General features: G+C 41.1%; 1 protein-coding gene across 1 annotated transcript in view; it reads right to left on the bottom strand.

The window, feature by feature from the left end:
• LOC122639930 (tryptophan--tRNA ligase, cytoplasmic) overlaps window positions 1–13,736 on the bottom strand; it is a 36,422-nt gene that overhangs the window by 19,933 nt on the left and 2,753 nt on the right. The window contains exons 4-7 of the mRNA XM_043832979.1: window positions 7,583–7,634; window positions 7,369–7,434; window positions 5,836–5,922; window positions 4,596–4,688 (exon numbers count right to left, since the gene is read on the bottom strand). Coding sequence (XP_043688914.1) covers window positions 4,596–4,688; window positions 5,836–5,922; window positions 7,369–7,434; window positions 7,583–7,634 — 298 coding nt within the window. The remainder of the gene's footprint in view (window positions 1–4,595; window positions 4,689–5,835; window positions 5,923–7,368; window positions 7,435–7,582; window positions 7,635–13,736) is intronic.

The raw sequence follows: 13,736 nt of genomic DNA, 5'->3' as shown, positions 1-13,736 counted from the left end.
TCTCATTGCAAAGAAGAATGTTATCAGCAATGCTTCTACCTGGGATTAAGGTCGATTGGTTTTCACTGACTAGTAAATCAACCAAACCCTTGAGTCTGATTGCTAGGATTTTGGTAATGAACTTATAGATCAAATTGCAAAGAGCTATAGGCTGAAATCCGACATCACTGAAGCCCCATCCTTTTTAGGGATAAGGCAAAGAAAAGTATGGTTTACCCTTTGATCTGGCTTGGATTGTAAAAGAAGCTTTGAATGGCTTTGATGAGCTCATTCTTAATGATATCCCAGGGTGCTAAAAAGAAACCCATGCTGAAATCATCCGGGCAGGAGCTCCTTTCACTTTGAGAGTTCGAATGGCAGCCACAATTTCTGCTTCATCAGGAATAGCTTGAAGAGACGGGAGCAGCTCCTCAGGGATGAACTTGTTGAGCAGAGTGTTGGGGAAAGGGCCAGAGTCATTTAAAGAGCCATTGAAAATATCCTTGAAGTGCTTCACAGCCATATCCTGTATATCATTTACCCCAGTGATAGTAGAGCCATCCGTATCCCCAAGCATGAGAATGGAATTTGCAATTGTCCTAGCTTTCAAGGAGCAATGGAAAAAGGCTGTATTTGAGTCTCCCAATTCCAGCCACTGGATCCTGGACTTCTGCTTGAAAAAACTTTCTTCCTGACCAAGAAGGGATGAGAGTTCAAGGGTAACCTCTTTTTCTTCTTCAGCCAAAGCAACATTAATAAATCAGATTGGAGCTGCATCTGAATGGTAGATAGCTTGTCTTTGCAATTCAGAACCTGCTGAAAGATATTACCAAAGGAGTTGGTATTCCTGAATTTGAGGGCCTCCTTGACATTGCGAAGCATTCTGGCAAAAGCAACAAGAGGAGAGGAGAAGGCATGGACAGGCTTATTCCAAGCTTCCTGAACAGTGGGAAGGAAAGTGGGATGGGACCGTGGGAAGACCACATGTCAAAGTATTTAAAAGGTTTTGGGCCAAAAGAAGTGTAGGGTTGGATGGGAAGGGTGATTGGGCAATGATCAGAGACACCTGGCGAGTCAAAGGTGGCACTGGAGGAAGGAAGGGAAGAGAGCCAAGTTTCATTTACCAAGAATCTGTCCAACTTGCAAGGGATGCGAGTGCTGCCAGACCTTTTATTGTTCCAAGTGAAAGATGGACCAGTCCATCTTAAGTCATTTACCCCTATGTCTTCAATGCAGTCATTGAAAGAGCTCATAGCTTCACTGATCTCCTCCCAGCTTCTCATGGCCGAATCTTATAACATTAAAATCTCCTCCAATCCCCCAAAGGGATGTTTCCATTCAGATTTGCAATTGAGCGTAAATCATTCCAAAGGGAGAGCTAGGGGTGTCAATAAAGCCCAGCTGGCCCGAACCCGTCCGAACCCGCCTTGAGCCCGGCCCGGGCCCGACCCTGATTTTTCGACCCTGAGGGCGGGTTTGGGTTTAGTTATAGTCTGACCCTGGCAGGGTTGGGTCGGGTCGGGTCAGGGTTTAGATCCTGGGCCTAGCCCGGCCTGGCCCGACCCGACCCTGTATTAATTATAGGTATATAATATTACATATATATATATATATTATATACTTAATATAAGTATTTTCTTGACAAAAAAAAAACAGAAGAGAATTGTACAGAGATAACTACTAGCTTTGTCATCATCATGAAGTGGGAACCCATAAAAAGAGTAGATCATCTACTATTTTGATCAGGACCATAAAAAGAGTCACTGACATGATTGTTATTTAGTTGTAGCCCCTATAAGCTTCCAAGCCTATTGAGGGGACACCGTTACAATTGTAGAGAGAGAGTCTATACACACGCCATTTTTTTCAACATATTTATTAGCTGTCCTACAGGTTGAGATCTTATGTTACAAAAACATGGTCTAATGAGACACGTGGACGGTGCCATAAATCAGGACCAACCCGACCCGGCCCGACCCTGGTAGGATCGGGTCAGGGTTGAGAGTTTCTTGACCCTGACAGGGTCGGGTCAGGGTCAGGGTTAAGGCCTCTAGGGTCGGGTCAGGGTTTAGGGCAGGCCCGGCCCAACCCGACCCATTGACACCCCTAGGGAGAGCCTTTGAGTAGGACAATTTGAAGCATAGACTACAGTGAGGAGAAAGTTTGATTGGCTGGAACAGTCAAGGAATTTCAGGTGTACACATTGGGAGGAAGAGGAGAGAAGAGAGATGCTCTATTTACAAGGATCCCAAAGAATCCAAATTTTGCCATTTGGGTGGTGGGGGTAGTTGGAGAGAAAGGACCAACCATGGGCAATGGAAGCCAAGATTCGACCAGAATTTGCCTCCTTTATATGAGTTTCTAATAAGCAACAAAAACTTGCACGAACAAGCGTAATATGAGATCAGACAGCAGCATGTTTTGAGGGGGAGTTTAGCCCTCTGGAATTCCAGAAAATACCCTTATTCATTTGGACAGCTGTGGGGGAGGCTCCAAAGGCTCACAGACCCGAGAAAAAAATGACCTGGTCAGAGAGGGGCTCGGCAGAAAGTGCTGGCAGGGGATAGTTTAGCTGGAGGAGCAGCAGGGGAAGAGGGAATCACAGAGTCCTGAGGAATGTGAGCCTGAACCGGGTCTAAGGGAGAAGATTTTTGAACCGGGTCAATGGGATCAATTTCAAATGGCAGGTTAGGAAGGTTTTGGTTCTCAGAGGTTAAGACCCGAGAACCCGAAAGCTGGGGAGAGGGGCCAGGACCAAGAATCGAAGAGTAGAAATTTAAGGTGGGGGCCACAGGGGGACAGGTGGAAGAGAGAGAGAAGTGGAGGGATGGGAGATGGGAATGAGGGGGCATAGACGAAGGTTTGGCAGTTTTCAAGGCTCTTTTTGAGATCCCAGAAGAAAGGGGAAAACCAAACTTCAAAGAGGAAAGTCTCGCAGTGGGGCGCACATCGAGGCTTGGCGACAAAGAGGAAGAAGCACTACCAGAAGGTCTTGGCACAGAGGAACCTCGAAGAGGAAAGTCCGTCATACGAGAGCAACTGCGATGGGAAATGTTGAACTGAAGCACCTCGGGGCAGGAGAGAGGATCTGTTGCATCATCAGAAGACAGGATGGAGAACCTATTGTTACCAGAGGGTAAGGACCCCTGGCTTAAAGCACGATCCCCTGAAGTCGTAGAAGCTTTCCGATGGACCCCAGCGGCAGTAGAAACTTTCCGACGAAGAGACTGTTGCTTTACTCTGGTTCGAGGTCTTCCATGAGAAGGGCCAAAGTCATCAGGTGAAGGCTACTGGGACTCGATACTTGCAGAGGTGGAGATGGGATCAGAAGACTTTGCGGCGCAGAGCTTAGTATCGTGGCCAAAAGATTTGCAGACCAAGCACTGAGGAGGCTTCCGATCGAAATGGATCTCTTGCTCGAAAGTGTAGTCATCACTCTCATGCACCGTGATGAAGGAGGGGAGGGGTTCAGCAGTAGAAACTTTGATGTAGATTCTTGCATAAGACGATCTTTCCTAGAGGTTCGAAGGTCAAAGAAAAGTGGGGTACCCAAGACAGAACCCACTGTGCGAAGTCCATCAGTGCACCAGTAATGGAGGGGTAGTCCAGGAAGACAGACCCAAAGGGGCAGGGAAGAAAAAACCACTCGCCGGAGCTGAAGCTGGCGGTGCCATTGCCGAAGGAAAATTGGGTTTTTCCCCACATGCCAGGGGCCACCCTCGAGGGCACGAACCTTGTCCAGAACCTCAGAAAACTTGAAAATAAAAAACCCATTATCGAGAAGAGAGATGTCAAGATTTCCTTGAGGACGCCATTGCTTGGAGAGCGATAGCTTCACAGTGTGGAATGCAGGTCTGGAGCCGAGAAAATTACCCACCAGACAGTTTTCCCAGAGCTTGGCTTCATCTTCGAAAAAGCCAGGAGGGCAAAGGGCCACTTTTGTAGAGCCAATAGTGGCAGGGGCAACAAAATGTAGCGGAAGACCATCGGAAGCAATAGAAGAAGGGTTGAAAAGGGCTTTCCAGTTGGGGGAAGTGCAAGGTAAGGTTGGTGGCACAGCGTCGGGGAGCGGAGGTGGTAGCTGGGGGGGGTGGCGAGGAGGAGGGGGAGGTTCTGGGGGGTGGCTGCATATCCCTAGACAGTCAGAGGAGAGGATAGGGTAAGCTGAGCAATTACAGAGTCCACCGTTGAAGAAAGCTCATCGCTGGAGAAGAAAGCTCATCGCCAGAGAAGAAAGTTTCACAATTTTAATATTCAGAAGCCTGCATATTCCTATACACTTTTCATTTTGTTTTATCCACAATTGGTGTAAAAGTTGTTGAAGTACTGTTCACGTGACACTGTTCACGTGAACAGTGCCTTGAACAGTGATTTGAACTCCTAGTTCTATTTTGAGAAGTACTGTTCGCGTGAACAGTGTTACGTGAACAGTATTTCAACAAAAGTAATTACCAAACAGCAACCAAAATAGATATCGTGATGATATTCATAACAGGAACGGTTACTATAAGATGGTAAAGATTACAAGGGTACAACAAAACTTTAGCATAAAGAGTTTGACATAAGAATTCAGCATCCATAATATCATAAGAGAGGAAGCAAGAGAGTAAGAGTACCTGCAGGGCAGGGAAGAATGATGACTCAATCAATGCAGGCTTCTGATATCCAATTCTAGGAGCAACATCTCGTGTCATTCTAAAATAAGGATCCTGAGCAAATCACCCCCCCATCCTCAGTTGGGGGTACAGGTTTAGTTAGGAAAAAAGAAAGATGCAGTTACCTTGCTTCTATGAGATGCATAGAAAAGAAATTTATAAAAGTCAACAGTGATAAAATTCTAGCGCAATAGAACCGTTTGAGTAGGAGAAGACCTAAACATAGTACTTGTGATTCATATGCATAAATATTACCAAATTCTCTCAGTGGCACATAAATACATTTGAATATTTGTAATTTCAGAGTTACCTCCCATTAGATGGGTTCACAAACGGAAAGTACCATAAGCAAACCTGATGAAATGATCATAACCTTCCATACTGTAAACATTCTTCTCCTGGAGCATTTGCATGAAAATTGTGCTCATTATACCCATCAGTGGGGAGGGGGGAGGGGGTAGTGGGAAGGGAGGAAGGGAAGGAGAAAGGGAGTCTTGAAAGGACGACTACGATCATTTAAAGTAGATTAATCTAAGATGCATACTGAGTGGGAAACACCAATTATGCAAGTCATCCAAATGGCACACGTCCCGCAGACATATACCACTTATGGCGTGTGTCACCATAGCCTACATTGACAAGTACCTAACTTAAGTTCCCAATTTCCAATTTCAGGAAACATCATGGTACTAACAAGAAGAAAAGGTTTTCAACTGTCCACGAAATTATAATAAAAATTATTATGCCAAAAGAAAGGGAATATTTTAGCACACATGAAAAGCAGGGAATGAAATTCACAGCAACAGAAACATCTTTAAAGGTCCGTTTGATGGCTAGTGGGAATGCAGGCAGTATGTACAGGCATACACATGTACACTCTACAACAACACCAAAAAGCCTCATATAACAAGAAGCCTCCCAATACATTCCCCATACACCCAAAATACAAATTGGAAGAGAGATGGTTATAGGCTTAGCACTACTACATTCAGCATTTTACATTTTAAGTTTCAATATCTTTCATTAAAAATTGTCAAATTTTAAGTTGACTAGTACACGGATCACATAAATGATATATGTTTCAAGTTTTTCACATGAACTAATAGATTCAGGAGAACCAATTAAAGATTTTAATTCAGAAACATAGTACAACTGCGTGACATCTCCAATACAAATAAATAATCGACACAAAATACCATACCTGGTCAATTGCACATGGAATCAAGCAACGGAGATCATCTTTGCCAGGGAAGAGGTGGGGGAATGAACTGGGGAAGGATGGAACAGCCTGCAATCAAATTTAAGATGTTGAGTGGGTTCAATAGGTACCAATGATGTATCAGGCTAACCATTAAGGGACAACCATAGATCGAGAACTCCTGAGATCTCGGTTTTCCAAGGGGTCGAGACGAGATGGCATACAAGTTGAAAAAGTGCAACAACTCGAGCGAGATCTCGAAAATCTCGACCCAAACTCCTTTATATGAGTGCCAGATCTCGGTGGGAAATCTTGGTATATAGACACCTATCTATGCAAACCTTGGTATAAAGACACTTATTTATGCCAGAAAGGAGGACAGATACTTATCTATGCCTAACATCATTTAAGTAAATGTTTTTGTAATTTTTTTGTATTTGTATTTCATTAATTAAGATATTATTCATAAATAAGCAAATACCCCCCCCTACTTGAATCCAATAAAAATTGTTAAAAATTATAATTCCAAAAGGAAAAAAAGACAACCCCCCAGTTCAAAAACAAAAACTGGATTTTTGGCGGTAGGTGCAATTTTCAACTTTCTAATGCTGGGGCTTTTCTCAAATCTAAAAATTCCATAAATCTTAATAAGGTAAAACATTACTAAAAACCAAAAGTGCAGTAAAATATTCATTTGCTTTGATGTCCAAAAAAATATTTTCATTCAGAGCGGTTTTGACAGAATTCGCGCATACTAAATTAAGTTTGACCGGTACATAACTCCTTCAATATAAATCAAATTTAAGAAATCTTGGACTTGTTGGAAAGCTTTCAATAAAACTAAGTACCAAGTTTCAAATCCAAACTAGGTCTAAAACCCACCGAAACCAGGTTTCGAGTTGGAAAAAAAAATGCACCAACTCGACCGAGATCTCGGTTTTTTCCAGAGTCGAGTTCCGAGTTTTAGTACCTTGGGGACAATACCTTAGCACAGCATTACTCATCCAATGCTATTTTAAACAGACATAGTTACTGCTTTCCTTTTTACTTTCTCTTTAAACCCAGTAGTTTTAGGGGAGGCAAAGTTCACAAATTTAATTTCTAAATGTGTCGGCCCATATTTGTTTAAATTGAGGTACCGTGACCATGTTAAAATTTTAATTCAAAAAGTGAAACCATAGCAATCAATTTCAAGTTGTTCATCATTACATAACATCATTATTTCCATTAAATATGACACTTGAATATAACATTATTGCCATATCACTGTTATATGGTAACAGTATATTGTATTATATTTCCATTTCAAATAAATAATATCAATGCTATTAATATAAAAATACTCAAAAGTTTAAATTGTACATCCATATTTATGTATTTAAAGCAAATAATGTGTGCATTATTAAAAACCAAAGTTCATGTTATCAATGAAAAGCCAGAGAGAGAGTCTAAATTAGCACTAGAAGTAAAAATAAGCAAATACAACTCCCATGCAAACATATAATTTGACAATCAAATGACTAGGAGAAAACCTACCTGCACTGGTGGAAAACTAATTTTCCCAATATGATCCTCAGCAGTAAAACCAAATATTCCCACAACCTACATTGCACCGCTTGACAAAATAATCCTTGTTATTGGGTTAAGTCAATCAAAACAAAGAGGAAAATGCGCATGACGCAATCACGTAAGAGAAAAAGAAAGAAGTTGTGAGAAACCTTTCATACAAGAGGTTTAGTTTGATCCTCACCTTATTGAATGTGACACACTTTGCAACTTTCACCATATTCTTGTAAAAGGCGCTGCAGAAAACAAGTGTAGCATAAGCACAACTGCACTAGAGCAAAAAACAAAAAAACAAAAAACTGACTTCATATCATGGGTTACATTAGCTAATTAGCTTGGAAAGCAAACCCAAAGCTAGTTCAATTCAATTGATAGAAAGTGTGAGCAGAAGTAAACAAGGAAATGATTTAAAAAATAAATCAATATTTAGATTGCCTAGTTCGCACTTAAAACCATATGCTGATTGACATGTTCCTCTAGAGCTTGGAAAAACTTGAAGATTGTGGGGACTCTAGCGTCTTTACTAATTACACATCCAAGAAGAAGAAAAACACACATTGGAGGCCTTTGAACATCACCAAACAAACCCAAGACTTAAATAATCTATATGCAAGCATTGTATGTGTTAGAACATCAGGATCCTATAATCAGACCAGAATAATAAGGGAATGAAGAAGAGAGGAGAAGAAGCACACAAGGTTCAAAGGTGGGAGAGAACCTACGGCTAGAACAGAATGTTCTACCGTAGGTCTGTCGCTCTTATATGTATAATAAAAAAAATATTGAGAGTAGAACAATAATGCCCCTACAACTTAAACGACACTGCAAAGAACTCCAGAACTGACACTAAATAGAGAGAAATACCAAAATACCCCTGATTCTAATACTTCAACACTCCCCCCTCAAGCTGGAGCATATACATCACCAATGCTCAGCTTGTTACAACAAGAACGAAAACTAGGAGCAAACAGGGACTTGGTAAACACATCAGCTAGCTGATTAGACAAAGAAACAACCGGTGTCTCGATCAACTTCTTCAAAACAGCACTACGAACGAAGTGACAATCCACTTCAATATGTTTGGTCCTCTCATGAAAGACCGGATTACTAGCAATGTAGATGTCTGCCTGATTGTCACAGTACATCTTCATAGGAATCGGGACCGGAAAACCCATCTCAAGGAGAAACGACCGAATCCACATCAACTCAGCAATAGTATGCGTCATAGCTCTATACTCTGCTTCAGCACTAGACCTGGAGGTCTGTTTCTTGCTCCGCCACGTAACCAGGTTCCCGCCTACAAAAGTACAATACCCTATGGTAGACCGACGATCATTTGCTAAACCTGCCCAATCTACATCAGAGTACACAACTAACCCCATATGTCTATCGGGACGATAAATAAGCCCCTTCCTAGGAGCACCATTCAAATATCAAAGTACCCGAATAACTACATCCCAATGAGACTAACAAGGTGATTGCATGAACTAACTGAGAACACTAACAACAAATGATATGTCTGGCCTAGTGATGGTCAAGTATATTAACTTCCCAATCAAACTTCTGTAGGAATGGACCTCTTTAAGAGGTTCACCATCATCAATTCCAAAATTTTTTATTAGGATCCATAGGAATATCCACTAGTTTGGCAGCAAGCATACCAATATCAGTCAAGAGATCTAAAATATACTTTCTTTGAGATAGGTTGATCCCCTTTTTTATTCTAATAAACTCAATCCCAAGAAAGTAATTTAGTTGGCCTAAGTCTTTGGTCTGAAAATGCTGTTGTTAATAATTTTTTACCTCCTTAATGCCACTCTCATCATTTCCTGAGACAATGATGTCATCTACATAGACAACAAGAACAACCAATTTCTCTCCTTAGCGACGAACAAATACTGAATGGTTAGAAAAACACTGAGAAAAACCATAACCAATCACAATAGCACTGAATTTCTCGAACCACGCCCGAGGGGACTGTTTCAGCCCATAAAATAGCCTTGTGCAATCTACACACACGTCCACCATTCTCCCCCTGAGCAACATACCTTGGAGGTTGCTCCATATAGAACTGTTTGAGTAAGTCACCATAGAAGAAGGCATTTTCGATGTCCAGCTGAAATAAAGGCCAATCAAAGTTTACAACCATAGAAATAATAATGCGAACGGAATTCAAGTGTGCACAGGAGAGAAAGTCTCAAAGCAGTCAACACCATAAGTCTAGGTGTATCCCTTAGCCACCAGACTAGCCTTAAGCCGCTCAACAGAACCATTAAAGTGATACTTAATAGTATACACCCACCTACACTTCACCAGGTCTTTGCCAAGAGGTAACTCTACCAACTCCCATGTATGACGAGTCAATAAGGCATCCATTTCCACATCCATGGCTTTCTTCCAAGCATGGAGTCACCATGGCGTCTAGGCTCCTTGGTCGCCTTGGACGCCATGGCGGTGTCGCCTTGATTTTTTACCCTCTAAAATGCCATAGTCGCCTTCCCGCCTTGATAACTATGCAAGGGCCTCAGTATGGATACGAGGAATGGTATAAATAGATAGAGAGTGAGCAAAGCTATGGTAACAAGAAGGAAGATGGGAGAAGAGTGACACATACTTATCAATGGGAATATGGGATATGCAACTAAGGATTTTTGGGTGCATGACCATTTACCTTTACGAACGGCAATTAGCAAGTCATCTGGTTCAGCTGGTAAGTCAGGAAGAGCAAGTAAGTGAGGATCCGCACCAGAGGTTGAGGACGGTGCAGAAAGAGATGGGGATGGACTGATAGTATCTGTACGGAGCTGCCCAATATGCCTCTTGCGCCGATACACCTGCAAAGGAGGGGTAGATAGAGGGACCAAGGTTCGAAAACTCGGTGCCAACTCAGACCCTTGAAAAACCGAGTTGAGTCGAGTCAAGTCGAGATCTCGCCGAGTTGGTGCACCTTTTTTTTTTTCTGGACTCGAAGCCTCATCTCGGTGGGTTTTAGACCTAGTTTGGGTCTAAAACTTGGTATTCAGCCTATTTTAGGCCATTTAAACACAATGGCACTATCAGATTGTGCAAAAACAAAGTCCAAATAGGAGTTTCAGTTAGTGGGAAAGCAGGACAGACACTTACTTATGCTAGAAACCAGGACAGACACAGGACAAACACACTTATTTATGCCTAATATCATTTAAGTAAATGTTTTTGTATTTCATTGACTTAAAATATTATTCATAAATAAGCAAATACCCCCTATTTGAATCCAATAAAAATAGTTAAAAAATCAAATTCCAAAAGGAAAAAAAGTCAACCCCCCCAGTTCAAGAACAAAAACTGGATTTTCGGCAGTAGGTGCAATTTTCAACTTTCTAATGCTGGGGTTTTTCTCAAATCTAAAAATTCCATAAATCTTATTATGGTAAAACATTGCTAAAAACCAAAAGTGCGGTAAAATATTCATTTGTTTTGACGTCCAAAAAACTATTTTCATTCAGAGTGATTTTGACAGCATTTGCGCATACCGAATTAAGTTTGACCGGTACATAACTCTTTCAATATAAATTAGATTTTAGCAATCTTGGACTTGTTGGAAAGCTTTCAAGATTGCTAAAATCTGATTTATATTGAAAGAGTTATGTACCGGTCAAACTTAATTCGGTATGCGCGAATGCTGCCAAAATCACTCTGAATGAAAATAGTTTTTTGGACGTCAAAACAAATGAATATTTTACCGCACTTTTGGTTTTTAGATTGCTAAAATCTGATTTATATTGAAAGAGTTATGTACCGGTCAAACTTAATTCGGTATGCGCGAATGCTGCCAAAATCACTCTGAATGAAAATAGTTTTTTGGACGTCAAAACAAATGAATATTTTACCGCACTTTTGGTTTTTAGCAATGTTTTACCATAATAAGATTTATGGAAGTTTTAGATTTGAGAGAAACCCCAGCATTAGAAAGTTGAAAATTGCACCTACCGCCGAAAATCCAATTTTTGTTCTTGAACTGGGGGGTTGACTTTTTTTCCTTTTGGAATTTGATTTTTTAACTATTTTTATTGGATTCAAATAGGGGGTATTTGCTTACTTATGAATAATATCTTAACTAAATGTTTTACAAAAACATTTACTTAAATGATATTAGGCATAAATAAGTGTATGTCTTGTCTGTCTTGGTTCCTGGCACAGATAGATGTCTGTCTACCAAGAATTTCTAGCAAGATCTCGAGATCTGGCATTCATATAAAGGACCTATATGGGCATTTTCCTATGTCAAACCGAGATCTCGGCGAGATATTGACATTTTGAGACTCGTAGGCAATCTGGTCTCGGGGTTTTGAAAAACCGAGAAACTCGGCGAGGTCTCGCGAGTTCTCGAACTATGAGAGGGACAACCATTGGAATGAGAGGAGGGTCAGACACAATCAAGGGATCACCCGGCAAGTTGTACTGATTAAGTAAGAGGTACCTTCAAAGAAGGTGACATCAGCACTGACAAATTGTCTCCGAGTAAGGGGGTCATAACACTGGTACCCCTTCTGGGTACGAGAGTAACCCAGAAAAACACACTTAGTTGACCTAGGGTCTAACTTATCACCCGGTTGATGGAGATTATGAACAAAGCAGACACATCCGAAAACCCGAGGTGGTAAGTTAAAAATCGGGAAGTCAGGAAATAATATAGAAAAGGGAGACGTATTGGCAAGCACAGAAGATGGCATTCGGTTAATTAAGTAATAAGCAGTAAGAACTGCATCACACCAAAAATGTTTAGGCACTTGCATATGAGGCATAATAGCACGGGCAACCTCAAGCAAGTATCTATTTTTCAATCCGCTACCCCATTCTGTTGAGGAGTATAAGAACAACTAGTTTGGTGAATCATTCCATTATCAACACAAAAAAAGGAAATTTCATTTTGAACAAATTCCAAAGCATTATCAGAATGAAAAACTTGAATGGAAGCTTTAAACTGGGTTTTTATTTCATTGCAAAAATTCTAAAATACATGTAAAAATTCAGAACGATCCTTTAAAAGGTATAACCAAGTAAGCCGACAATAGTCATCCACAAATGTGACAAAATACCGAAAATCATGTCTATTACTTGCACGACAAGGACCCCATGCATCTGCCAAAGAAAAAGGAGAGGGACTACGGGACACAGTACGAGATGGATAAGAAGCACGACGATGCTTTCCCCACTCGCAGCCCTCATACTCTAACCTATCTAAAGACTTAAATTGCGGAAATAAAATTTTTCACCTAGACAAGGACAAATGTCCTAACTGACAATGCCATTGCAATGGCAGATTCTCCACTAACAGTAATAGCAGCAGTAGAACCATATGGGGCAGCATCATAAAGATAATATAGGTCATCTTTCTCACGCCCTCCACCAACTGTCTTTTTTGTGTGAAGATCCTAAAAAAGAAGACAGTGAGAAGGAAAAAATGTTGCTGAACAATTCAGATTTTTAGTCAGTTAAACTGAAAGAAAACTTAGGGGAAATTGAGGTACATGTAATACGGAAGAAAGGGAAGGTTAGAGTTAATGCAAACAGCACCATGCCTAGTAAATGGTGTAGAAGATCCATTGGCAAGGATAACGGGTGGAGTATGAGAGTCAGAGGAAATAGAATTAAAAATAGACGACTTACCAGTCATGTGAGCAGAAGCCCCCGACTCAATAATCCAAGGTGTGAAAGTGGTGGAAAGGAAAGCAAGTGTATCTGCAAGAGCCAATGTAGCAGCGGAAGTAGATGCCCCAGTAGTGGAAGTGGATGACTCAAGACTCTTGTTGCGGCGCATCAGGTGATGAACCTCACCACAAAGATTGGTGGAGGATTCTGCCGCTGAACCTGATTTAGTATTACTGGATGCAACCATGTTTATACCTTCTTCAAGAGTTGCATGATTGGCCAAGTGTTGGGCTCATTCTGGTTTCCCATGCTTGGACCAGCATGTATCAACAGTGTGATTGGATTTCCCACAATAAGAACACTGCCAGGTAGCTTTGTCAACATGCTGCCCACCAGATCCACGGCCTCTACTAGTAGTGAATGCTGAGTTTTCCTTGGAGGGGGTATATGGTTTGTAACTAGCAGAGACAATACGTTGTAGCCTAGAGTAAATATCATTGAGAGTGCGAACCGAATCACCGGCAAGTAAGTGACCCTTCACAGCCTTCAGATTAGGATTCAATCTAGACAAAAATTCATTCTGTTAGGCCTTCAATTTTTCAATATCACTGGTAAGGAGCTAAAACACATTCAATTCTTCAACAATCCCCTTAAAAGCACTGTAGTACTCCTGAAAAGATTTATTGGACTATTGGAACCGGAATAGC

Source organism: Telopea speciosissima, chromosome 9 (genome assembly GCF_018873765.1).
Source record: "Telopea speciosissima isolate NSW1024214 ecotype Mountain lineage chromosome 9, Tspe_v1, whole genome shotgun sequence".
In the NCBI taxonomy this organism is placed as follows: domain Eukaryota; kingdom Viridiplantae; phylum Streptophyta; class Magnoliopsida; order Proteales; family Proteaceae; genus Telopea; species Telopea speciosissima.
Note: the sequence above shows the minus strand (reverse complement) of the source record. Positions and strands in the feature narration are given on the sequence as shown.